The sequence below is a fragment of the Petaurus breviceps genome, unplaced genomic scaffold, assembly GCF_028583685.1.
Source record: "Petaurus breviceps papuanus isolate PSGF00001 unplaced genomic scaffold, PetGlider_PUasm1.0 173, whole genome shotgun sequence".
Taxonomy (NCBI): Eukaryota; Metazoa; Chordata; class Mammalia; order Diprotodontia; family Petauridae; genus Petaurus; species Petaurus breviceps.
In genome coordinates, this window is record NW_027185759.1 from 25,954,866 (window position 1) to 25,982,414 (window position 27,549).

At 37.1% G+C, this 27,549-nt stretch overlaps 1 protein-coding gene across 2 annotated transcripts in view; it reads right to left on the reverse strand.

Moving 5' to 3' along the window:
• BCHE (butyrylcholinesterase) overlaps positions 1–22,018 on the reverse strand; it is a 92,715-nt gene extending 70,697 nt beyond the window's left edge. Inside the window, exons 1-2 of one of the 2 annotated variants that reach the window (XM_069083529.1) lie at positions 21,886–22,018; positions 11,782–13,306 (exon numbers count right to left, since the gene is read on the reverse strand). In XM_069083529.1, the coding sequence (XP_068939630.1) occupies positions 11,782–13,298 (1,517 nt within the window). In that variant the 5' untranslated portion in view covers positions 13,299–13,306; positions 21,886–22,018. The remainder of the gene's footprint in view (positions 1–11,781; positions 13,307–21,885) is intronic. The other variant, XM_069083530.1, reaches the window with a different exon arrangement.
• Between the last annotated feature and the right edge of the window lie 5,531 nt (positions 22,019–27,549).

Below are 27,549 nucleotides of genomic sequence, written 5' to 3' on the forward strand. Positions count from 1 at the left end.
ATTCAAGAGCCAAGAATGGAAATCCTGGTTCTCTGACTCTTAACTCAGTATTAACAAAGGGGGAGAGGGAAAGAAGGAACTCTGAATTATGCTACCAAGGACAGAAATAAATACAAAATGCAGATTTCATACAAAGGTGATAAGTAATCCTTCGGATACATTCAGGTTTAGATATTGGTGAATCTTAGAGGTAGAGAAGACCTGGAGGTAGTTGGAGATGTTAGTGTTCAGGTGAAGAGAGAGTTGAGAACTCAAGATCTGGGCTCTAGAATATGGATTGTTGACCTTTTTTTTCATCATGGAGCGTCTTGGCAGTCTGACGAAGTTTAGGACCCCCTTCTCAGGATAAGATTTTTAAATGCATAAAATAAAATATATAGGATTGCAAAGTAAAATAATTACATATACATATAGGTTATCATATATATGTGTGTGTGTGTGTGTGTGTGTAAATGAAAGTTCACACCCTCCAGGTAAAAAAGCCTTGGTATAGATCAATGGAGAGAAATTGCTTGAAACTACAGGTTGAGTGAGTTTTGTAAGGGGAGGTTACTACACAGAGCAACGAAGACCAAAGTCATGGAGAATCTCCTCTATAAAAAAATAGAAAGAAGAGTCACTTAATAAAAGTCTGGGAGAGATATGGAAACAGAGCCAGCAGAGATCAGTGGGGAAGAAAGTACGGAGATGACGGGGCCATTCCAGTGTCAAATGGTGCTTGTGTAATGCTTCTATAGAGCAACAATTATTTTATTCAGTAACATTTATGTTCCAGACATGGGACATGGAGACAAAAATGAAATTGTCCTTGTCCTCAGAGCAAAAGGTACTTGGTACAGAGGCAAATTTGACCTTGAAGTCTAGATAAAGAAACACACACACACACAAACACACACACACACACACACACACCAAGAAGAATACCTACTACCAACAGATTTAAGGTAGACTGAAGAGTAAATAAGAAGACTATGGACCTTCTAAGGGAGAGGAGTTGATTGGGTAATATGCTCTCTACAATGTACTAATGCTGTGATGTTCAGAGGAAGAAAAAGAACGCTTGAAAAAAGCTTGACCCAACGAGTTATAAAATGACTTGTTCTGGTACCAGATTGTGGTTGTTCCTTAATTTCCCAGACTTCAATAGTATTATGCCCTAGGTTACAGTTGGGCCTTGTCCATTTCCACCTACGGTCCTTGGCTCATAACCTGAATCTGGAATTTAGATGGATAGAAGGCTTGGTCAGGAGTCAGGAAGACCTGAGTTCTAATTTGATTTCATGCACTTACTAGCTGTTTGACCCTGGGCAAATCATTTAAGCTTAGCTTGCTTCAGTTTATTTAAATATAAAATAGGATCAATGACAGCCCCTACCTTACAAGGTTATTATGAGATTCCAATAGGAAAAGGTATATCATATTTATAATAATATTTGCAGTAAAATAGGTGCTACATACATGTTTATTTCCTTCCCTTCCATCTCCTGATTTACAAATGAGTTTCTTCCCATCATTTAAGAGCCAACATCATATCACATTCTCCTTGAAGCCTAAGGCAACCCTCATCCTTGTGGATAAAGAACTGCCTACATACATGCCAAGGAGAGCTATGCTTCATGCTATATCATTAATTCTACTACATACCACCATTCAAGAGATAGTATGGCAAAGTGGAAAGACAACTAGATCTGGGGCAGATTTGGGATCCCATTTCCGCCAGTCACTGTCTATGTGACCAAGGTCAGAAGACTTGAGTTCTGTTGCTTTCATTTTCATCATCTTTAATGCAAAAAATGCTTTAATGTGAATAATAACAATAATTTTAATAATGGATTCAGAATAGTACTACTACTAACCAAGCCTGGTTCAAGGGTGTAGCAGCAAGCACCTCAGCGTTCCCAGGGTAGCTGCTAGCACAGTTTCTTGGATCTGCTTTGTTAAAGGAAAGCAACTCAAAATGGGTTAAAAAGCTTACTTTAATCAGTCAGACATGTATCGTTTACCTTGTTCAGGGGAAAAGGTCAGCACCCTGAACTTCAAAGTATACAGGCAGAATTATCAAGACAGAAACAGATCAAGTAGACAGCTTTCCAAACTGTCCAACCATTATATCCATACCAAATCAACATCTGGGTTTTTCAAAGCCGGGGGGACCCTAGACAACGGCTTCCCAGAATACACATCAAATCACAGAACACTTTTCAAAGTGAGCCCCAAAACAAAGCTACACATCAGGGCTTATATAGCCTTCTCCTGGCTCAGAGAATGTAACAACCTTATTGACTCACTGGCCAATCAAGAAGTATCTACTGAAAAACAAGCCTCCCACCCCAGGCTTCAGGAGCATTTTAGCCTAGGGGCAGGGAAGATCTTCCAAATTTGCATTCCCATTACATTGGGACAAGAGAATTCCCTGGGGATTGAGGGGTACAGGTAAGGAACAAACCTATACTGCCTCAGTTTTATGCAATGTATTGTTGCCTTTATTACAGTGTCTGATACTTACACACATATATGTATATACACACATTTACTTACACATTTGTTTATTCCTTAATTTGTTTCTTCCTTCTAAGAAGATGGGTTTCTGGATAGGGGAGTAGGGAGGGATGAATCTGGAGATAAAGGTGATATATAAACTTTTTTTAAGTGAAGGGATTAGACTAGAGAGCTCCAAGGTTTTTTTTTTTTAATAAGTAAATCCATGATTACTGTTCTTCAGTCACTTCAGTCATCTCCAGTTCTTTGTAACCCCATTTGGAGTTTTCTTGGCAAAGATACTGAAGTGGTTTGCCATTTGCTACTTGAGCTCATTTGACAGATGAGGAACTGAGGCAAACAGAACTAAGTGACTTGCCCAAGGTCACACAGCTAGTAAGTGTCTGGGGATGTATTTGAACTTAGGTCTTTCTGACTCCAGGCCTGGAGTTTTATCCACTATACTACCCATGATTATTAGCTGCATAAGAAATTAAAGCCACCCTAAAAGTCTACTCAGCAGGCTTTTGAGTGTTATACATTTCTTAAGTTAGCCCCTGTAAATTATTATGGCTAATGTTGCCCAAATGTCCTGGGACATGAGAATGGAATATCTTGGATATAAGAGTGGTTGGCCAAAGTCTTGGCTATTAGTATATAAACCATGAATTACAACAGTGAGAGGAACAGTGAAGTTTAATGAAACTGTGAATGATTTAGAGAAATGAAATATCTATAATCAGAACCTTCCTCAGACACATGTTGGGTGTTTGTTCATGGGCAAAAAATTACTTAAGATCTGAGTGAAGAAATTAGTCTAATAACTGTACCAAACTCACAAAGTTGCTGTGAGACACAAATCAGATCATTTTTTAAAAATGCTTTGAGATCCTTCAAGTTCTATTCCAAAGTCAATTCCTCTTGTTAATAATAGTAGATTTTGTGATTACAGAAGACTAAGTTGAGTTAATTAACCTAGGGATAGTATGACCCCCAACCATAGACAGAATAGGCAAGTCTAGGCATACCTGTGAGATTTTGATTCTAAGAAAAAGATGACTGGCCAAAACAGTACAGGCCCTGGGAACTCTCAGGCAGAGTTAGCTAAATTCTCCTAGGCTAAATAATAAAGAGTTTTAAGAGAGGGTAAAATCACTTTTGACTAATGAAAGCTAAAGTCTAAAAATAAGGAGCAGCTTTAAGCAGGTACACAAGTTAGCTGGAATGTTATCTCAGGAGAGAGCCTCTGCAGGGTGGAGGGGAGAGCTGGATTGGGAATCAAGGGAACTGTAATCCTGGGTAAGTCACTTCCCAACTTGGGACCTCAGGTCCTCATCTGTAAAATAAAAGGGTTGGTTTTGATGGCCTCAGAGTTCCTTTCAAGCTATAAATATATTATGTTATAAAGGACAGAAGTTGGATTAAGTGACCCACAAAGGTGATGGTAGCAAAGGGGAAAGGGTGGGAGTGGAGGGGGTGAGGGTTGAATTGATTGTAATTTACATGCAGACACAGATAGAATTTATGTATCAGACACTCTTGAAGTTATTACTAGACATCAATGAAGGGTGTAACTTGGAATAATCAATCTGTCATCAATTCAGTTGGGAATACTGTCAACTTTACTAAAATTTTTCAAACTTTGTGGATCTCACAGGTCTTCTGACCATAATTACTGCTCCATGAAATTAGTGTGATATCTTGAAATTTTTATATATTATATAGCCTGCTTTGGAACATGCTGTAGATATATACATACATTCTAATATTTCAAAAGATCAATCATTTTGTCAGCATGTATACTAACAATGGAGGCAGAGATTCCAAGGTCTACTTTTTTATTGTCATTTACTTTGGCCTACTCATTCAACCATTTTGGGCCATGATCTCTTCACATGTAAATTGAGAAGAGTAAATAGTCCCCTGAGTGTGACATATCATCTCTTTAAATGAAATATTCATGATGATGAAATATCATCATATTTCAACTCATTTGCAAAGATCTTATTACCTGGGTTAAAATCCTAGTCATCTTTGTCTTTGAAAATATCCTCTTCTTCCAAAACTTAAGTCTAAGGGCCAGCTTTTCTCAAAACCTCTTGCTGACCCCTGTATTTCTGCCTGTTCTTTCCCATATCAAATTTTCCTTGTGAAATTTTACCAAATCTCCTTTTCCTTCCTACATCCTACTCTGTATTTTAATAATTTGTGTACATGCTATTTCTCTGCCCCTATAAAATGCAAATTACTTGAAGGAAATAGGGAGGGATACACACATGTTCATGCACGTATGTATACACATATGTGTGCTTCGTACAGATATATTCAGATATATGCACACCCGTATAGGTGCATATGTATATATGTGTGCATCCTGTGACTTGAATATAATTGTAACTATATTTATGTAGCAGTTTTAGGTTATCAAATTACATTCATTATCTCATTTCATGCCAACAGGCTTGTAAGAACAATATTGTTACTATTCACATTTTGCAGATGGACAAAATGAGGCTTGGAAGTTCTTAGGAAGAGGCATTTGTTAGTACTGATACATTCTGCCTTAGGCAGGGCTCACCTCTAGTATTATTTTCTGCTCTGTGTATCCCAGCTTAAAAAGCATTGATAAACGGGAGATTATCAGAGGACCAGTCTGATGAGGAGTCTGAAGTCATGTTCCAAGAAGACGCGCTTAAATTCTTGCTGAAGAGAAGACTCATGGGAGGAGGTGTGGGCATCATATCTATCTCCAAGCATGTGAAGTCCTCTCTTTGACAGCAGAGTATCAAGATAAATGGGTGAAAGTCACAAAGAGGCTGCCTTAGTTGATGCCAAGAAACCAAGACGTTCTACCAATGAGAGTTCTCCAGAAGAGGAAGTGCATGTTCAGAGGCAGCGGCTCCTCTCCCTTGTTTCCCTACAAGCACAGGCTAGATGACCAGTTGGCACAGATGTCATAGTAGGGATTCCTTTTGTACACAGTTGAACTAGATGGTCCCTTGTGCCTCTCAAAAACTCACCCTGTGACAATGCTTGGCATATAATATGCACATGATAAAAGTGTTTTTGTGGATTTAATTAAATTTCAATTTGAATAGATTGGATTGGTTAGGTAAGGTCACTTCCATTTCTAAAAGCTATACTGCTTTCAGTGGTGGTGTAACTGTCTCAGACACTGTTAAGGTCAGGTTGGTTCCTAAATGGATTGAGGGGGAGAGGGAGAGGGAGAGAAGAGAAAAAGGGAGAGGAAGAGGAGAGAGAGAGGAAGGGGGATGGAGGGGAAAAGGGAGAAGGGAAGAATGAGAATGAATCTGTGCATTAAGGCAAGATGAACAGGGATTTCATAATCATGAGATTCTTGTTCTCTTGTCTGGGTAATGAGTATGGCTGAAACACAGACTTTGCACTGAACCTTGGGAGCTCTGCACAGAAATTTCCAAGTTTAGATTCCATTTAACATTTTCCAAAAATGACTTCTCTGCTAAAGGAAAGTATCTTAAAAAGCTGAGAAGGCTTCTTGGACATGGACCAGTACTTACAAAAGCAAGTCAGTATAAATGAATGAGAAACACAAGGATTAAGTTTCCTCTAAAAATACATGAATTTAAAGACCTCTTAAAGAGAACAAAAATCCAAGTTAAAACATGTTGCTCTCAGCAGTGTGTTTGAAAATTCTGAATTTTTTTTCCCTAAATAAAGATTAGCTTTTTTTTCTTTTCCTATTACTATTTTCTGACTGTGAGGCCATTTAAGATTTTGGGATGTGCCTAGTACTATAAAACTCAGTTATTTGCAAAAACTTCCTTATCCTGTCATGACTTAAAGTCCTTTGTCATGTCATAAGAGGCTATGGGTCATAATATATTGAGAAGTGGCCTCAAAATCAAGAAGACCTAGTTCAGATCTCACCTTGGTTGAGTGCAGCATTTGGAATGAGTCCAAGTTTCATGGAACAAATCATTTTATTAGGGGGATTTGTTATGTGAAGTTTGGATTCAATCAAAAGGCCACAGTTGAGGACCTAGAGGGCCACATGTGACCTCCTGGTCATAGGTTCCAACTTCTGCAAGACCATAAATTGCCAAAAAAAAAAAAAGAAAGGTAAAGTTCAAGGGCCTTAAGGGATACACAGCAACATTATTGTTATTGATATATATATATATATATATTTATCCAAAATACTTCTTGTATATTTTGCACATTAAGCATTTTGTTGAAAAACCTACCATGATAATGCTAATTGTTTTTCCTTCCCAAACTCTGACAAGTTATTGCAGTGGAAAGTACAGTAGATTAGGAACCAGACACCAAAGTTCCAGGCCTGATTCTGCCACTGAGTGTCATGTAACCTCCATGATTCTCAGTTTCTGAATATCCAGAATGGGTATAATAATGCCTCTCTATCTCCAGGGGTTGTTCTGAGCATCAAATGGATATACAGGTAAAAATGAGTCAAGATAAGATACTGGCAACTTGCGAGAGATGAATAAGCTCCGGACTTCAAATCAGAGGGCCGAACTTTCAGGTCCCTCATTTGCAAAATAAAGATAATATTTCATTCTCTGCTGTCCTGAAATAACATAAGGAGAGTTCCATGTAAAAACTACATAAATTTAAGTTATTACTGTTATCATTTCTCTACTTGATTTCTTTGTAAACAAGAAGGAGAGATATCACCGTTACATAGAGTTTAATAATATGAATTGAGTAAGTACCGGTCCTATTCAGTGGGGATATAAATTATTATTGTTAATTGACTGACCTTAATACTTTATATTTAGTGCCTAAACATAAATCATATTTTCCTACCTGCTTAGAAAGCACCTAATATAACTTCAAGTTATAAGGAATGAATAAAATGATTGTAAAGGAAAACCGTGGAATAAAACAATTTGGTAGAAACAGCAGACATCTTGGAGAAACAATCTGTCTCTCTGGCAATATTTTGTTTTTCATTCCAACAAGAAAGGGGGAGGAGCCAAAACCTCCTGGGACTGTATAGTCCTTTCTGGTCACAGGTCTCTCTTCTGAATACCCCTCCCTCTTCAGGTTAAGGGCAAAGATTTGTTTACTCTGGTTAGTACTCTGACCTCTCCTCTTGGCTCCCCTCCATTCTTCTCCTTGTTAGTAAGAGGTTGGAGATATTATCAACCACACCTGAGTACAAAGATCTAGCCCTCAAACCCTTATCTCCCATGACACATGCCTCAAATTATAACAGTAAAGGAACATGGATTTATTTATTCAAACAGGCAGAAAGAAAAGTGCCTAGGTATACAAAGACTCCTTCCCTTGCTCTTCAGAGGAAGTGATAGGATTTTTAATAAGATACTAGGTAAATTAATAAAACTCAGATGATTAGATAAGAAATTTCTCCACCTGGGATCTCTGCCCTAAACTAGAAATAAGACTTCTTAGCCAGGTTCCTTCAGAAGAACTAAAAAAGCCCGAACTATTCCCCCTGGTTCTACACTCAGACCTGCAAGAAAATATGTGGAAGGAAATGTATCTCTCTCGGTAGATCAATATTGTTTTGGATAAAATCAGAATCATCAGAACATAACAAATGATTCCTTAAGCGATGCAGGTTTACCAACCTGCAAGTGTGTGTGTGTGTGTGTGTGTGGGGGGGTGTTTAGAGAAAAGCCTTTTGGAAGCTCACTCCAGAGGAATTCCAGAGGAATACTCAGAATTCCTTGTTAGGAAGATTAGCATAGGTAGAGACTCCTATAAGCCTGGAGGTTTAGTCCAAAGACTTGATGTCCACTGTAATTCTATGACCTATCTTGGCTTCTCAGTGATGTCTCCCAGTCATGTATGCTGATGATACTCAGCACTCTCTTGGAAGATTTTTGAGATATCCTATAATCCTACATAGTCTAGTACCCAATGGCTACACATTCCTTCCATCTATTCTGGGAATAGAAGAGCACCAAAAGTATGATAAAGACCAACAGCCCTGCCCATGACAGAGACAGAATATGTTACAATGGGATGCTATTGGGGAATAAAAACATGAAAGGGGGGCAGTCTAAAAGGTTCCAGTGCTGGAAATCAGAAAGTAGCATTCATTTAGGTTCATACCACATTCCAAAGAACAATGGGAAAAGCTATCAACAGGTGCATACCACTGGATTTCTTCAATGATCCTGAGTATGGAGATCATAAGATCACACATGGTCAGAAATCAAAGGAATTAAACCAACAATTTTTGGCCAAAAAAAGAAAAGAGGAAACTGTTGTCAGAGTCATGCAAATGTGTGTTTTTGAAACAGAGCAGATTGCAATAGTTATTCTGCATCAGGTCAATACTACCAGAAATCTTTTTTTTAATTATTATTTTTAATATAACTGAAAAGACAAGGGAAAATTTCTGTCTTCTTTCACCATTCCCCTACTAACTTTTCTCTTTTCTTTTTTTGTTTTTTTTTGCTTTTCAACACTCATTTCCACAAGGTTTTGAACTAAAATTTTCTCCCTGTCATTACCCTACCCATCACCCCAAAATAGCGATCCTACTAAATATCCCTTTCCCTAATCTGTTCTCTCTTATATCTTCTCCCATTCCCCTGCTGACTTTCTAGTAAGGCAAAATGGATTTCTGTACCCCAGTGCCTATATATCTTATTTCCCAGTTTCATGTAAAATAATAATAATAATAATTTTTTTAATTAAACATTTGTCTTTAAAACATTGAGTTCCAGATTTTTTTTCCCTTCCTCCCTTCTCATTCACCCCCATTGGGAAGACAATCAATTCAATATAGGTTGTACACGTGCAGTTACCCAAATCATTTCTATCATTGTCATACTGTGAAAGACCAACTCTATTTCCCTCCATCTTACCCCTCCCCCACTTATTCCATTTTCCCCTTTGACCCTATCCCTTTTATTAAAATTTTGGCTTCTAACTACCCTCTCCCCCAATTTGCCCTCCCTTCTACCATCCCCCTTCCTATCCCCTACCCCTCTATTTTGCTGTAGGGTAAAATAGCCAATTGCATGTGTATGTCATTCACTTCTTAAGCCAAATTCAATGAGAATAAGGTTGTTCCATCCCCTTTCATCTTCCTATTCTTCCCCTCCATTGTAAGAGTTTTCTCTTGCCTCTTTAATATGAGATAATTTACCCTAATCTATCTCTTCCTTTCTCCTTCTCCCAATAAATTGCTCTCTCGCCTCTTAATTTTATTTTAGACATCATCCCTTCATAATCAACTCATCCTGTGCCCTCTATGTATATATAAACAACACTCACATATATAATTACATACATGTGAACCCTCCTATACATATATACATATTTATAAATATATTCCTTTCAAATATCCTCATACTGAGAACAGTCTTATTAGGTAAATTATCATTTTTCCATGTAAGATGTAAGTCGTTGAAATTAAATAAGGTCATTATGATTTCTTTTACTGTTTACATTTTCATGCTTCTCTTGCTTCTTGTATTTGAAAGTCAAATTTTCTGGTCAGCTCTGGTTTTTTCATCAAGAATGCTTGAAAATCCTATGTTTTATTGAATGACCATATTATTCCTTGTAGCATTATACTCACTATTGCTGGGTAGCCGATTCTTCGTTTTAGTCCTAGCTCATTTGAACTCTGGAATATCATGTTCCAAGCCCTTCGAAACCTTAAAGTAGAAGCTGCTACGACTTGTTTTGTCCTGATTGTGTTTCCACAATACTCAAATTGTTTCTTCTTGATTGTTTGCAGTATTTTCTCCTTGACCTGGGAACTCTGGAATTTGTCAGTGTAGAAAGATAACATTGTATTTGAACCCATTCCCCTCTTTTTCCTTCCTCCAAGTGTAGTCTTCACACTTCATTTTAGTCCTTTCTAACTTTCAAATACTGTTACTCTCTGATTTTCCTCTTACTTTCATGGTGCCTTTGATTTTGAATTGTAGTGCCATAATACCACACATATCGTAAAGGCTAAACATTTATTTAAGTAGTTTGGCATATGTACTAAAACTAAGACCTGGAATGACGAAATAGCTTCCTGCATGGATCATCTAATTTTGGATCACACAATCTCCCCTTACTACAGTATAAATCCTCTCTTTGTATGATTAGACAGTATAAGACAAAAAGAAGAAGTAAGAATATCCTTGGAAGATAGTGAGAAAAATGAAGGGTTCCTCTTGAGTAATAGAGTGGAGTAAGTTTAGATGGATGTACTTGGAATAGGGATAGTTTGTGGATGGCCTTGGATGCCATGCTATGAAATTTGAGTCATAGATTTAGGTTTTAGGTAATGGTTAAAGATAAATTAATGCCTTCTGATGTCATGAAAACAATTAGACAGGATCACAAACTCTTAGAGATACATGGGACCTTAGAATCCTTCTAGTCCAACCCACATCCAAACTAATACTCCTTTAATGTCTAAAAGTCCTTTCCGGTCTTCCTCTGTGATCTGTGAATTACACCCTCAACAAATCACCATTCTGTCTTTGTTTGAAGAGTTTCAATTAAGGGGAACTCATAGGAAGTATTTTATTAGTAAGAGGTGTTTTGTGAGATGAAGTTTAAATTTTTACTTTCTAACCCTATCCTTATTCTTTCATCTGGGGTCAAGCACAATAAGTCTGTCTCTTCCTCTCCAACATATACTTTATAATACTTGACAAGTTATCAGTCTCTGACTCAACCCCCACACATTTTCCTTTCCAAAGTAAACATCTCTAGTTTTGTCAACTGATACTTATATAGACAAGAATTGTTTGCTCTTCATTATCTATGTAATTTTCCTCTTGACAGTTTCAAGGTTATACAAATCCTTTTTAAAATGTGACATCTGGGGTAGAAAACAGTTCTCAGATTGATCTGAGGATCATCTCCCTCGTCCTAGATTCTGTGCCTCTCTTGATGAAGCCTAAGCATCTTTAGCTTTTTTGACTTCTGTTTCTTAGTCAATTAATCTTGAGCTTTCTTATGTCTACACATTTCTAATTTCTCTACTTAGTTCCTTCACATGTCAGTGTCAATATGTAAATCACATCTTGTTCAGATATAGATTCTCATAACCTTTGGCTAATGCAAATTACCAAATGCCCAAAAGATTCTATTTCACTTTAAGAGTACGAGGTGGCAATGGCAGAATTCATGTGGCCTGAAAAATAAGTCAAGGAAGCCCACCCTTATCCACTCCCCTATTTGGCATGCCCCCAACAGATCTGTGTTTATTTTGGAGGAACATGAAGGGGAGGAAAAAATGAAAAAGAAGGAAGAGGAGGAAGACGACAGTGAAGACAATGATGACAACAACGATGATGGAAAGAGACTTACCCATATTTTGCAAAACTGGCCCAGTTCTTCATAATGGAGCGGCTCAGAATTTCCTCTGCTTTGGTGTAATTAACTCTTCTTTCCAGAGGTAAGCCAAAAACAAATTCAATTTCATAACCATGCATGACTCCCATCCATTCAGGCCAAGCATTTTTTGATGACCGATGCTCGAAGTAGTAGAAAAATGCATTATTCCCTAGTTCAGACACTCGTTTGGCAAACTCCAAAGCAGGACATATAAAGTTATAATCTCCAATGACATCATCCATTATATCACGAAAATTTTCAGGAATCTGGTTATCTGACAAACCAGTGTAATGAAACTCTATGGATTCCACTCCCAGTTCACTCACTCCTGGGAAAAACTCTTTTATCCCCTCTCGGAATTCCTTTTGATTTATCATACTGCTGTTATCTTTGCTGAAACCTGGAGCCCCATACACCAAAAAGTATGTCCCTTCATCTTTGTTTACTCCCATTAATATCTGTGTTTGTTTAAAGTTTCCCTGCTGTATAAGACTATCTGGCATGTCTGTGAGAAAGTCACCATCCACAGTTGGACAAAAGTCGATTTTTAAGAGAGAACCAGAGGAGAAAATGGGGTTTACATAAGCCAGTATTTCCTGAGGATTTTTATTTCGAAGACATTTAATTATCTCAGTCTCATTTTCTCTAGAACAGCTAAGGGATTTTGCCAAATCCAATGTTCGGTTTCTGGCCTCTGAAGGAGACATTACTGCCCATGGGGCATTAGCAGACCCACTTTGGAGAATGGCTCTTGTAAATAATGAGTGACTTTTAGGAGAAAGAATATGAAAACTGACTGAAGCAGCCCCTGCACTCTCTCCAAACAGAGTTATACTTTTAGAATTTCCACCAAAAGATGCTATGTTTTCCTGGACCCACTGAAGTGCTAATTGTTGATCAAATAGTCCCATGTTTCCTGGGGCCTCTGAATTTCCTGGCAAAGCCAAAAATCCAAGGGCACCCACCCTATAATTCATTGAAACCACAATTACTCTTTCAACACGAGCCAGAAATTTGCCATCATAAACATGTAAAGATGACGTCCCAGACTGGAAACCGCCCCCATAGATCCAGACCATGACTGTAGCATTTTTGGGTTTGGGAGCTGGAACCCATACATTAAGATACAAACAGTCTTCACTAAGTTCAGTGTTTGGATTCCACATCTCAGATCCTGGAAACCCAGGAAAACTATCATCAATGTTTTGATAGCAAGAGTTGGAATATTTGGTGGCATCCCAAATATCAGACCACTTGCTCCGGGGACGTGGCTTTTGAAACCGAAGTTGACCAATGGGAGGTTCTCCATAGGGAATACCAAGAAATGCAGTCACAGTACCCCCAAGAACTGGGAGATGCAGTCCTTTGATTTTACCTTTCTTGGTTGTAATAATGATGTCTTCTTCAGTCTCAGACTTCTTGATAAGTGTGCAAAATAGAAGAAAACAAAAAAGAAATAGGATGGGTACACTGGGTCCATTACTGTTCATCCTGAGGTCTGAAATGCAATAAATAAAACATTAAACTGGGTGTATATTTGTTTAAATAAAAAAAAGATTAACATATCGATGTTTGTTATTTATTCAGAACATGAAATAAACTAGATGCTTATGATCCAACTAAAATCCTACTCAGAAAATTAATTGGGCAGCAAGAGAGATGTTCCTCCCTACAGCACGAAAGCTCTGGACAATTCTACTTGAACAAAGGTAGAATGGGATGCCTAGGAATTGAGTTTAAAATAAGACCATACATTATTGTAGATTTAGAACTGGATATCTGCAATTAGAGGTTTAATGCCCACTTTTTACAGAAGGAACTGTGGTATAGGTAAGGGGAACCTTACCAACTTTAGAGTTTCAGGCATCTACAGTCTATTTCAAATTTGGAATTCTGATTCAATCTTTTGTGATGTGATAGTGGGTTTTACATATATATTAAGTGTGTGTGTGTGTGTGTGTGTGTGTTAAATTGACAAATTGTTGGGGAGGAAGGGAATGACTTCTTTTTTTCTTTCCCCACCCTTATCTGAAAATATCCATAAACTGAATTAATTTCAAAATCCTGTGAAAAGTGAGGTGAGAGGTTAGGGAAAGGGTTTCTGGGAACCCAACAGAATAAACCGAAGTAAGAAGCTACCCTCTCAATATGCTTTCAGAAACTTAGACTGTGCTACTGCTAATTGTGTAGGACCATCAAAAGGCAAAATTGGGAAATGACAAGGCGGAAGAAGAGGGAGACTAAGATGAGGAGGACGAGGAGGAGAAGGATCAAAAGTGTCACTCAAAGGTTACCTTCAGCTTTACAAAATGTTTACATTCCATATTTCACAGGGAATGAAATAGTTACTGTAGGTATTATTACTCCTATTTTACAGATGTGAACACTTATACACAGAGAAGCTAAGTGATGAACATAGTCCCCAAACTAGGAAATGTAAGCAAACGACTACCTCGAAGTGTCAACAATCTTCCCTTTTTTGTGTCTTTTTTTCTCTCTACTCACCCTACTTAAGTACTTGATGTCTCATGCAATTTTCATAAAAAGCTACAAAGAAAAGATTGAATAAACTAAATCACATTAGTGCCACCCTTGTGCCTAACACTATGTTTCCTCAAAGCTTAAATCATTACACCAGGTGCTAAATTGGCTCATGCTATTGGTTTATTTTTCAAGGCATAATCAATTGAGATAGACTATTATTACTCTATAGGGCATTGGAATTTTCATGGAAAACAATAACCTTAAGCCAAAAGAACACATCTGTGGATATATCCAATACAGGCCCCCAAAGAATTTTGAAGGGGCTGGTTGAACTCAAGGTATTTCTGAAAGTTTACCATGTAGGCACAAAGCTACTTTTCACATAGGTAATCTTGCCTCTAGCTTTCATATCAACACATGAAGGATAGAAATATACTTCCATCAGAACTTATTCTCAAAGATCACTAGAGAGGCAGGATGTTCTGTTGAATAATTGTTTTGTATAAAGATCAAAGGGCCAACTAGATGGCACAGTGGATGGAGCACTGGCTTTGGAATCACAAAGACTTACGTTCTTGAGTTCAAATATGGGAACCAGACACTTTGTAGCTTTGTGACTCTGGGCAAGTCACTTAACCCTGTTTGCTGCAGTTCCTAATCTGTAAAATGAGCTAGAGAAAGAAATGACAAACCACTCTAGAAGCCTTGCCAAGAAAACCCCAAAAGAGGTCACAGTCATACAACAACAATATAAAGATCACAACAGAATTTATAAATGGAGTAAAGGTCTTTGCTAAAAAAAGTTTAGAAAAGCTTTGAGTATTCAGCCCCAAAAAAATAACAAATGAGGGTACAAAACCTTAACTATAAAAGTTGCAAATAAGAAAGAAGCAAACGCCATCTACTTCCAAGATGTATACTTTAAATCACACTTCCCCAAATGCTCAAGATGAGGAAAAAAAAATAGCAATGTATAAACTCTATGAATCTCTTAGAGTTAATATGAGATAGTGGATAAAGTTCTAGACTTTCACTCAGAAGGCTTGGGTCCAAGACTGACTGTAGCACATACTAACTGTTAAGCCAATATCAAGCCACTTAAATTCCTCATGACTTGGACAAGATTCTAGGAGCTAAGCTAAGAGGGACCTGCTTTGGACTAAGAGAACAAATAAAAATCATAACTCCAAGATGAATAAGGCCTGAAGTATGGGAGAAAACAAAAACAAATATAAAATGATTCCTTTCTAGCAAATGATTAAAGGAGATTTAAAAAAATTCCCATAGTAACAATTATTGAGAAAATCCAGTAATATAAAAATAACCTAATTTGCTACAAAATAAACTGATGAAAACTTTCCTTGATTTAAAATTTCTTAATTCAACTTTGAAAACATGTTTCAAGAGATCTGACCAAGATTTAGAAAGTAAACAGCACACTATACACCCCCCCCAGGGGGTGTATGGGGGCGGGACTTTAGAAAAGGTGTGTTTGCATGTGATAAATTAGGCTAGTTTCATTTTTTAAATATGCAAAATTTATATTTTTTACATTTTTTCTTTTTACATCACAGACATTTCCTTCCCTTCCTCCTACTCAGATAAACATGCTTCTTATAAAAGTCATTTCATAATCTGAATGATAAAATTATATGTAATTGTTATGGTAAATGGTAAAAGTTGTTATTACTGGGATTCTTAGCAGGACACCCAGGCAGGCATTCCTTTGTATATATTGTGTCTGATTTAGACAATGAGCTGTTAGAGAGGCCTCAGGCAATGTCTTCACTGCCATGGGTTCATGAAATAAGGCTTGTTTAATTCAATGGAGTGATTCTTTTCCTTCCATTCTCTAAGAGCAAGACTGTGTGTGTGTAGGGGGTGAATAATGGAGGTCATACCTCTGAGACAGCCACTTACATGGACTAATGTAAATTTGACTAATCTTTTTTTCTTGGCAGAAAGGTTAAATCTCATTTATAATAGAAGTCTACTTCTAATGTTGCAAAGGACTGTAGAAATTATAAAATCTAATTTCTTTACTTTCTAGATGAAAACAATTAAGACTGAAGAAATTACATGACTTGCCCAACGTTGAACAGATAGTTGCTTCATACATTACCTTACACAAATGTATTAAGGATCCTTGCCTTTGAAAACCCATTTCTCAAGCATCAAATTATTTTTAAATTAATAAAGCAATCTTTTATATGCTTCTTTTTTCTAAAAGTTACATCTTAAAAGTTTTTTTTCTTTTTCTTTTTAAATTTATTAATTTGTTTGTTTCTTTTTAATTTACAGGATTCAATTCCTTGAATTTCACATTTTGTCCCCCTCCCTGCCCTCCCCCCCCATGGCATCTTATAATCAAGTATAGGATCTGTAGATACTTTCACATTATACAATGGTCAGGTTATAAGGATGGATTGTACCAGCTGGGATGAAAAATGGTATAGAGGACATAAAATCAAATAAGAGAACAAAAAAGATCAGGTATTTTGCTTCCACCTGGATATAAATTTAGTTCTTTCTAGTTCTTTCTCTGGACGCACGTTTTTCTCTCCATCATGCGTCTTTAGGGATTGACTTATATCCCTGCATTGTTGAGAAGAGTCCAGTCTATCAAAGTTGGTCATCACACATATGTTGTGTCCGTAATTGTGTACAAATTCCTCCTGGTTCTACTCTTCTCACTCAGCATCAGTTCTTTTAAGCCTCTCCAGGTAAATATGAAGACCACCTGCTCCCCGTTTCTTATAGCGCAATAATATTCCATAACATGCATATACCACAACTTGTTCAGCCATTCCCCAATTGATGGACACCCCCTTAATTTCCAATTCTTTGCCACAACAAAAAGAGCTGCTATAAACATTTTTGTACATATGGGTCTTTCTCCCATTTCTATGATCTCTTTGGGATATAACCCTAGGAGTGGTATTGCTGGATCAAAGGGTATGAAAGTATTTATAGCCCTTTGGGCATAGTTCCAGATTGCTCTCCAGAAAGGCTGGATCAGTGCACAGCTCCACCAACAATGCATTAGTGTTCCAGTTTGCCCACATCCTCTCCAGCATTTGTCATTTTCCTGTTTTGTCATCTTAGCCAATCTGACTGGTGAGATGTGGTACCTCAGAGTTGTTTTGATTTGCATTTCTCTAATCAATAGTGAATTAGAGCATTTCTTCATGTGCTTATAGATAGCTTTAATTTCCTTCTCTGAAAACTGCCTGTTCATATCCTTTGACCATTTATCAATTGGGGAATGACTTGTATTCTTATAAATTTGACTCAGTTCTCTGTATATTTTAGAGATGAGTCCTTTGTCAGAGACATAGGTTGTAAAGATTCTTTCCCAATTTCCCACCTCCCTCTTAATCTTGGTTACATTGGCTTTATTTGTACAGAAACTTTTCAATTTCATGTAGTCAAAATTATCCATTTTACATTTTATAATGTTCTCTAATTCCTGTTTCGTCATAAAGTCATTCCCTCTCCACAAGTCTGAAAACCTAGAAAAAGTTTTTACATACCTAGTTTATGAACTCAAAGCTGTCTTCATTTCTGCTTGCATTTCAAAACACTATTTCTTATCTGATAAAATATCTTCAAGCAATTGCAAAGATTTTGGCCTTACTATTATCAGCTTTTAATTTCTCCCCAATTTCTTGGTTGTACTTCTTTATCCAGAATCATATTCTAGGAAATTGTTTCTATACAAATGATTTAAGCTTTTGCCTTTTGGGACTATATAACACCTCTGTGACCTTCAGCCTCATAACTAATATTGCTGTTATTATATATTCAAATTACTGGTGATACATTTGCTATTTACCAGTTCAGCAAATAGTTTGACTCCCCTGGCATATTACACATGGAGAAGAGATCTAGTGTATATGACAATAGTATGTTAATAATAATAGTAGATAATAATAGTTAATAATAATAGTAGAGATTAACAATAGTAGATTAATAATTAGTAGTTAATAATAAGAGTAGAGAACCATAGTATGAGAATAGTGACTGGTATTTCATTCCAAAGCAAGGAAATTTAAAGAGTGCCTCCCACAACAGATGAGAAGTGATTCCTTCCCTATGCAATTCCTCCCCTCCAACATCCCATTGCATCCTAGGGACCTTTCCCCTGAAGAACTCCCTGTCGGGCGGTGCTTTGTAAATGAGGAGATACCTTGGAGTCCCATTCTCATCTCTCTCTGGGCTACCCTTCCTCTTGAGGTCCTTTCAAACTTTGGGCCTTCTTCGTGATCCACAGACTTAGGAACTTTGCAGTTTCCAAATGCTTGTCTTCCTTCTCCCACTATCATGCTATAGGTGAGCTTTAATGCCTCCATCTCCTAGATACATAAAGACATACCCACACTTGCCCAGGTGCAGATTTTGTTAGCTGCAGCTATGATCACATAAATATGTGTATACAAATATACTACTGGTTTCAGGTTTTGATTTTATTTATAAAATGTCTATATTGCCATCCTTGATATAAAATTAAACTTACGAATTTATTTGAAGAACATAAAGACACAATAATCTGACATTCTTTTGGATTCCATATTATCATAATTTTATTGGTAGCCTTTTATTTTATTAAGAACAATTTCAATGACTCTCTTGAGTGTAAAGAAAAAATTTTGACATGTTTAATGAATACAGAAAAAAAAATCAAAGAATAAGAGATAACAATTATTTTAAATAATTTAAATAATTAATAAATGACCCAGTGAGAATTTGAATGATGTGAAAATACTCAATTTGTCAAGCTAGCACCTTTTACCCAATTGACACGGGGTCAGACAGTATACGCTCACTTTAAATAAACTATTCTTTTGAAAAGAGAAGCACTTCTATACTTAAGAAGGAGAGAGGCAGATACTCTTGGCAAGCACAGCTGCAAGTATAAACTCAGGCAATTCAGCTTGTTCATTTCATTGTCACAGATATGAGAAAAAAAGGAAGAAAATGAGGGAAATAAGGGGCATGGCAAACTTGAAAGAAGAGCAGAGGAAAAGGAAAGGAGGAAATGGGGGAAAAGCATTGTCTTTCTAGCAAAGGCTTGGGGAGATAAACATTTAAAATAATAATTAAATTGTGAGACTTGGACATATTAAAAAGTTATCTAACTTATAAGAAAGGAAACCAGTAACAGAAATATTCCTAACTTTAAATTTTTCTCAGGATCAAATCTGGCAAGAAGCATCAAACTGTCTAGCCTATATTTAGGTAAATAAAATTAATCATCCTATTATATACAATAATTATGTTAATTATATGATATAATAACATATATTATATAATAATTAGAATCAATAATATAATATTTACATATGATATAATAAGTAAAAGTAAAATAAAATTAACATCATATCTCACAAAAATATGCTTAAATGTAGGTTGGACCGTGACATTTAATATATAAACACATGTATATATACATAGTAAAATATATGTGTGTTTACTTTCCTCCACCTATAGAGATAGTCTTTCCTTATAACAAAGAAAAAAAAGGAGGGACTGTTTAAAAAACTAATCAAACTATTGAAAAAAAAAAAACCTGGTATCTCTCATTTGCCTTTTACTGATTACTTTTAGCCATGGATGGTAGAGAAGCATCTATTTATAACCCTGGTTGAAGTGACATAGACATGACCCAAGGCAAGCAGGACAAAACAACCTTCAAAGGAAAATAGCAAGGAGGGGCTTCAGAGGTCTTCAAGTTCTACCATCTCATTTGGTAGATGAGGAAACAGGCCTACTGAGGTTAGCCAATTTGCCTTAAGATTTCACACCCCCTTAGAAAGTGCAAAAGACAGGATTAGAACCCAGACCTACTCTCTCCAAAATTTCCCACTGCAGATCAGTGTTCTTTCTACTCTCTGACTGTTGGTTGTCTCTGAAATGGAAAATTTACAAGATTGGAAGCTGACTCCTGGACTTAAACTTCAGGTGTCTGACTCTACATCAGTGACCATGGATAAGTTATGCAACCTTTCTGTGTCTTAAAATTCTTATCTCTAGTGAATATTAGATGGCTGGTGCAGTGGATCAATCACTGGTCCTGGAGTCAGAAGAATCTGAGCTCAAATCAAAATTCAGATCATTATGATCCATGTGGTCCTAGACAAGCCACTCGAACCCTCTAAGCCCCACCCAATTTCCTCATGCGAGGACTGCATGAGATTGTATTTATGAAAAGCTTTGTAAATCTAAAAACACTATGTAAATACAAACTTTCATTATTACTAGCACTGGTATACAGCAGGCATTTAATAAATGCTTACTGGATTGGATATGTAATTTAGATTGAAGATAAATTTCTGAAACATTTTAGAGCATGTGAAATTGGGAAAATGGAACAGGTCTTACATGGAGTCAGTGGGAGTGTTTGTAATGATCTTTAAAATCAGCAATGGGTCCTCCGCTGGATCATATGCAAATAAAATTCTGACCCAACTTCAGGAACAGTTCACAAGTAATGTGAATTAATGTTCACTTTTTAAATGGGGTTTAGGTTTGAAGTCTTTGAAACAAAGACAATCTTTAGGGTAAAAGACATTTGTGGTTGTTTTTCAATGACTAACAATCTAACTAAAGATAATCAATAGTATTCTAGTGTATTTCAGCACAAGAAGTGAAGGATTAAAAAAAAAAGTCAATGGCACCGAATTTGCTTATGTCTTGCTGGATAATGGATAAGAGACTGCTTACTTTGTAGAAATCCGTACTACTACAGGACCAAAAGCGATAATGCAAGGACAGAGAACTTTGTGACTCCAGTTAAGAAATTCGTCACAGTCTCTCCTTATTGGTCATTCAGAAATACTACATTCTGTTTCCTAAAATCTTTTTGACAGTCCTGTACTTATCCCTGAATTTAATAATCATTCATACATATGGCAGGTAGAGTTCAAACTCAGCCCAAATGAGCTTGTCAAGGTAACCGAAGATAATTGCCAAAATGAACATCATTGATTTCTGTTCCAGGAATGAATTAAACCTTAGCACTGTTATACAAACAATCATCCATTAAGTGTGACTTCCACAAATTCTCCCCTTTCATTCAAACTCAAGATTAGCTCATTTTAAAGAGGAAAAACCAGTAAAAATCTTTACGTTTCACTAAAGTTGAAATTGGCCAAATATGGATTAATTAAAAAAAAAAAACAAAGCAAGGTCAATAGGTAACTATTTAACTGTGATAAAAAACGGTGAATATACACACAAGAAAAGTCAATGATCACGACTGTTAAAGTTTACAAAGTGGTGAATAAGCACTTGGTGAATTTAGAACATAAGTCTTTCACACTCAAAGTATAATATAAAAGGGGGTGAAATGTATACATAAGCGAAAAATTCCTTTTTCAACTAGGAAACAAAGTTTGCATGAACACTTCCCTGTGCAAGACTGAAATGCCTGAATGCTATCAAGGGTTCATCCTCACTCCTTCCAGCCCTATCTGCCCCCCCTCCAGCATCATAAACATACATGGCAAAATATAGAGGTAGATCATAAACCCCCAACAGCTTCCTTGCCACTTTCCTGAACTCGGCTGCATACATGCACAATGACTTACTTACCCTGTTCCCCAGGCACAGAGATGATAAAGTTTGTAAGGACTCGGGATCACTTACTATTTCAGTGAAATGCAGCCTGCAGCTGCTTCTCCCAGCTTGGGAATTGGACAAGCCCTAATCAACTGTTACTAACACAAAGCTCGCGAGACTTGGCAGCAGCAACCTGATCTGAAGCAGCCGTTCTTACATTCTGACATCTGTTCCAAGGCTAATGGTATGGTGGGAGCAATGAGCAAGATCCTTAAAGGGCTTCTCTGGGCCTATCTGAAAGGGAAAATACAAAGACTTCTTAGGGGAAAAAAAAGCTATAATTTGACAACAATGGAAGTCTTTCATGGAGCTAAGAAACTATATTTGTTTTAACCCCTTAATATCTGGAGTAAAGCTATTCACTATTTTTGTCCTAGGTTTAAAACATTACAGGATGTTCAAAGGAGACACATGTATTTCAACACTGGGAAATTTCAATCACTCCTTGCCCCTTATGGGGCTGTAATCCTTGAAATCCAGGAGAGTGCAAATGAAACCAGGAGGGCCCAGGTGCCCTCAGTAGGAACTGCCAGGAAGCTCCCACCTCCACCAATTATAAAGGGTTCCACCTTAGCCACTGGTGATTAATGGCCTTTTGGTAACAATAAAGTATTTTATCATTGTTACAATTTGTCAGCCCTTCTAAAGAAAGAGTAGGGTATCGCAATTATCAAGTAAATTTGGATTGTGTAGACAGCCAAGCTGGATATATATATATTGCCTCAGCTGCCTGGTTGATAAATCAGCCCCTCAATCTCTATCTCTGTGTCGGTCTCTATACTTAAAACTTGGGTTTGTAAGAATGAGGGACTTGGTTGTGAAAACTCTCTTCACAGAGCAAGATCCCAGACTTTTCTGTGATTGTTTTTATAAAGTGTTGTCTTCCCGCAATGGAAGGTTAAGTGTTTTGGCTAAAGTGTGAGTTAAAAGCAAAATTAGGGCTTGGTCTTGGGATTTCAAATCTTTCAGATAAATGCTGTACAGTATGGAGAGAGAGACAGACAGACAGACAGACAGACAGAGACAGACAGAGAGAGAAAGAGACAGAGAGAGACAGAGACAGAGAGAGACAGAGAGAGAGAGAGACAGACAGAGAGAGACAGAGAGACACAGACACAGAGAGACAGAGACAGAGAGAGACAAAGTGACAGAGAGACAGACAGAGACAAAGAGACAGACAGAGAGACAGAGAGAGACAGAGATAGAGAGACAGAGACAGAGATAGAGAGACAGAGACAGAGAGAGACAGAGACAGAGACAGAGAGAGACAGAGACAGAGAGAGACAGAGAGAGAGACACAGAGACACAGACACAGAGACACAGAGAGAAACATAGACAGAGAGGCAGAGAGAGACAAGGTGACAGAGAGACAAAGAGACAGAGAAACAGAGAGAGAGACAAGACAGAGGAGAAAGAATATATATATATATATATATATATATATATATATATGGAGATAGATACATAGATAAATGGATAGTTACTAGGTGTGTGTGTGAGTGTGTGTGTGTGATGTACCCAATAATTGTACTTTGGGGATTAGACGCAGAGAGAATCATCTGAAAAGGAGAAAATAAAAACATCCACAAAAAGAGCTAGCCATTTATTGTTATAGGAGTTATTTTAAAGTTGACAAAATTATTTTAAAGTGGACAGAAAAAAAAACAGAACCGTAGAGGTGACCTGAATTTTTAACAATTGGAGAATGATTAAAGAAATCGTGATACATAAATGTCATGGGTGACTCAAAGGCAATTAAGAATGACAAGTGCAATAATTCAAATTGAAAAAGTAGAAGCATGAAAATGGAGCTCCAGATTGCTCCTGCTAGGCTGCATCTGATCCTTACTGGGGGAACAATGGATGAGAAGGAAATATTGCGGAATTGTGTTGAAGACATAAAACCAACTGAAGAAATCCAAACTTGCAGGAATATTTTGGCCACTCAGGATACAGGAGAGAGATGCCCAGAAGGACTCCTTGTTGGGCTCTGGTCAGGCATCATGTGGAGTGCTGTGTTTTTGGATGCAACTCTTTAGGAAGGATATTGATAAATTGAAGGGTTTGTGGATGAGGATGAGAAATGTGGGAAGGGTCTCTGGATCATCACATGTAAAGATCAGTAAAAATATCTGCTCATGTCAGTGGAGAAGAAAAGAGTAGAGGGAGAGTTAAAAAAAAAACACAATGGACTATAAAAATGATGAACTTTTGGTTTTAGAAAAAAAACATGGAAAGACTTGGACATATGAAATAAGATGCTATCCACCTCCAGAGAAAGAACCCATAATTATAAGTATGTGCAGTATGGTTTATGTACATGTATATATGTGAATATACATGTGTATATGTAGGTAAATATTTTTATGTACATCTATACACACACATAAGGGAACCAAAAAAAATTAGAAGGAAGCACAGAAAAAAACTGAGTAGCTTTGAAAACAATGTGTAATATTTATTATGTAGGGCTTTTTTTAATAATTATAAATAGCCAAAATGGAAATTTATGGTTTTATACTGTATCCTCTCGTTATGTTCTACGATATACATAGAGATTTTTTGTTTATTATTTAAGCAAATTAAAATAATTTAAAATATATATGTGTGAAATGTTAGCACTTGGCAGAGTGGGGAACCTTGTTCTTCTTGGCTCTGGAAGATAGAATGAGAAGCATAAAGTAATTTTATTTATGAATAAAGACCTCTAGGATCGATATAGAGGGAGAATACACACACGCGCCCACAATCACATCCTAATGGTTAGCGCTTTTTCAAAATGGAATGGGATACCCTGGAAGTCCTTGATGAAATATTTCAAGCAAATAATGGATGAGCAGCTCTTGTGAACATTTAATAAGAAATACAGTTCAGCATGTCAATTTAAGTGGCCAGAAAGATCTCTTCCAAACTCACGGGTCAGGGATATAAATGTCCAATTTGTGTATTTATTTTTAAAAATCCACAATAAACACTACACATTATTTTTAAAGCTACAGGTTTTCGGTGCTTCCCTCTAAGTTTTCTTTTGTTCTTCGATGCTTACTTTTTTTTTTCTTCCTCCCTGACCACCGTGCCCTAGAGAAGGTTACAATTAAACATGAACACACACACGCACACACAGCCGAGACCATAGGTTCATCTTCTCACTAGACTGAAGTACCAGTGTGATTCAGCAGCCTCATCAGGTATCTGGAAAGCGTTTTTTAAGGCCAACACTCTCATCTCCTAGCATGAGGAAGGGCTAGCAAAGTTGCTCTAAAAATCGTCTGTTCCACCTAAAATTACTGTGGTAGGCAGGGATCTCATCCTGCAGCTGAAAAACAAAAGTTGTACAAAAACTTTTGTGAGGATGATGAATAACCCAGAATCTAGTAAACGTGGAATACAAGCACATCTTATTGTAAGAAAACTTAGCAGGTATCACATCCAAATAGCAGGTCTGAGTGAACTGGCCAAGGAAGGACAGCTTACCAAAGTTACAAAGCTGGATACACATTTGTCTGGAGTGGTCTCAGTATGTCTCCCAAAAGGAGTGAATGACAAGCTCCTGACAATGTGATTGTCATTTGCAGGAGAATGCCATGCCATCACCATCAGGGTATATGCTTTCATCGTTATGAATCCTAATTAGGTAAAGGAAAAAAAAATATCTGGAGACCGTCATTATCAATTCAGTGAAAGAGGACAAGTTTGTAATTCTGGGTGACTTTAATGCCACATAAGACATGCCAGGGGGTCCATGGGAGATAAAAAGTCAGAAACAGCAACAGCAATGATCACTTACTACTAAAGAGGTGTGCATCTCGTGATCGTTTCTTCTGTTTATTTAAATGCAATAAAATTTTATGGATGTGTCCTCACAGCAAACACTGACATTAAAAAGACTATGTAATTATAAGGAGAAGAGATAGAGAGTGATAAAGGTGTTGGGCCAATAATAGACTTATCATTTCCAAGTTAAACATTCGCATTCAACAAAAATTGCAGCCCTAACACAGGACAACTACCAGAAGATTTAAGGTGAACCGATTAGAGTGCTTCTCCATGTGTGCACAGTTTATTACTAAGGTGGTGGGAAAAGTGAGGCAACACATGGTTGGTAAGAGCAGAGCAGAAAAGGAGTGAGCAGCTTTCAGAGATTTGGTATATAGCACCACTTTTACTCTTCTTAGGTGGATTACTTGCAAACATCAAGACTGGTTTGAAAAAAATGATGGGGAAATTCAGATGTTATGAAACAAAAAATGAGAACTCCATAGTATTTTCCAGCAGAATACCTTGTCTGTCTCCAAGAAGGAAGCATTTAACTCTATCAAAAGTAAAGTGCAAGTGAAACTTATAAAAATGTAGTATTCTTAGGTTAGAAAGAAGGCAGATGAAAGTCTTACACTAATAGTAACAACCTAAAACACTTCTATGATGCCCTGAAGATTATTTTTGTACCAAAGACCTACAGTACATTTCAGCTATTCAGTAGGGACAGAGCCACACTCATCAGTGATAAGGACATGGTCATGGAGAGATTGATTGAATACATCCATGTTATTCTGATTCAACTGTCATCAATCAATGTTGAAGTTATTGACCATATACCTCAGGTTGATGTCAATCCCTCTCTATTCAAACTTCCAGTTGAAGAAGAGATTTTGAAAGCCATTTAACTCCTCCTATGTGACAAAGTAAAAGGTGCTGATCCTATTCCAGCTGAGATTACAAGGTACGATGTTAACTGCTCATACAAAAGCTGCGTGGAATCTACCAGGTTATTGTCAAGAGAATATTATCCCCCAGAAGTTTAAGGATGCCTCCATTGTCCATCTGTATAAAGGGAAAAGAAAAAGGCTGTCCTATGCCAATCACAGGGTGGGGGTAGGGGTAGGGTCTATCTCAGTCATTGCTGGTAAGATTTGTGCCAGTCTTCCTTAACAGACCATTCCTTTACCTGGAAGATGATCATCTACCTCAGAGACAGTGTGACTTCAGAAAGAGCCAAGGAACAAACGTAGTGTTTGTTGCCAACAGCTTTAGGATAAATGCCAGGAGTAGAACAGAACAGATATCTGTATATAATGTTCATCAAACTGACTAATGACTTTGATACTCTCAGTAGTGAAAGTTTGTGGAGGCTCAGGGAAACATTTGGTTACCTGCTGAAGTTCATCAGTATTCTACATTGGTTTCATGATGGCAGATGATGGACACTATTTTCATGCTTTTTTAGTCAACAAGCAGTGAAGCAAAACTATGTTCTCACTCCCATGCTTTTAAACATGAGGTTTTCAGTGACATCAGATGCCTTCAGTGAAGCCAAAAAAGGCATCAAAGTTAGCTAACACACTAACAGCAAATTATTTATCTCGAAAAGCCTACAAGCCAAGATGAAAATGGAAGGAGAACTGGTGCATATCTTTTTGTTTGCTGATGATTATGCACTCATTCCAGTGTCTGAGACTGAGATGCAACAAATTGTGGATTGATTCATTGCTGCTTGTGCTAATTTTGGCCTAACAATGAACACTAAAAAAATACAGGTTGTCCACCAGTCAACACACCATCCAAACATAGAATCATTGCTCATAGCAAATGGAGAAATTTTGAATATTGTGGATAAGTTCACTTATCTTTCCAGTATAC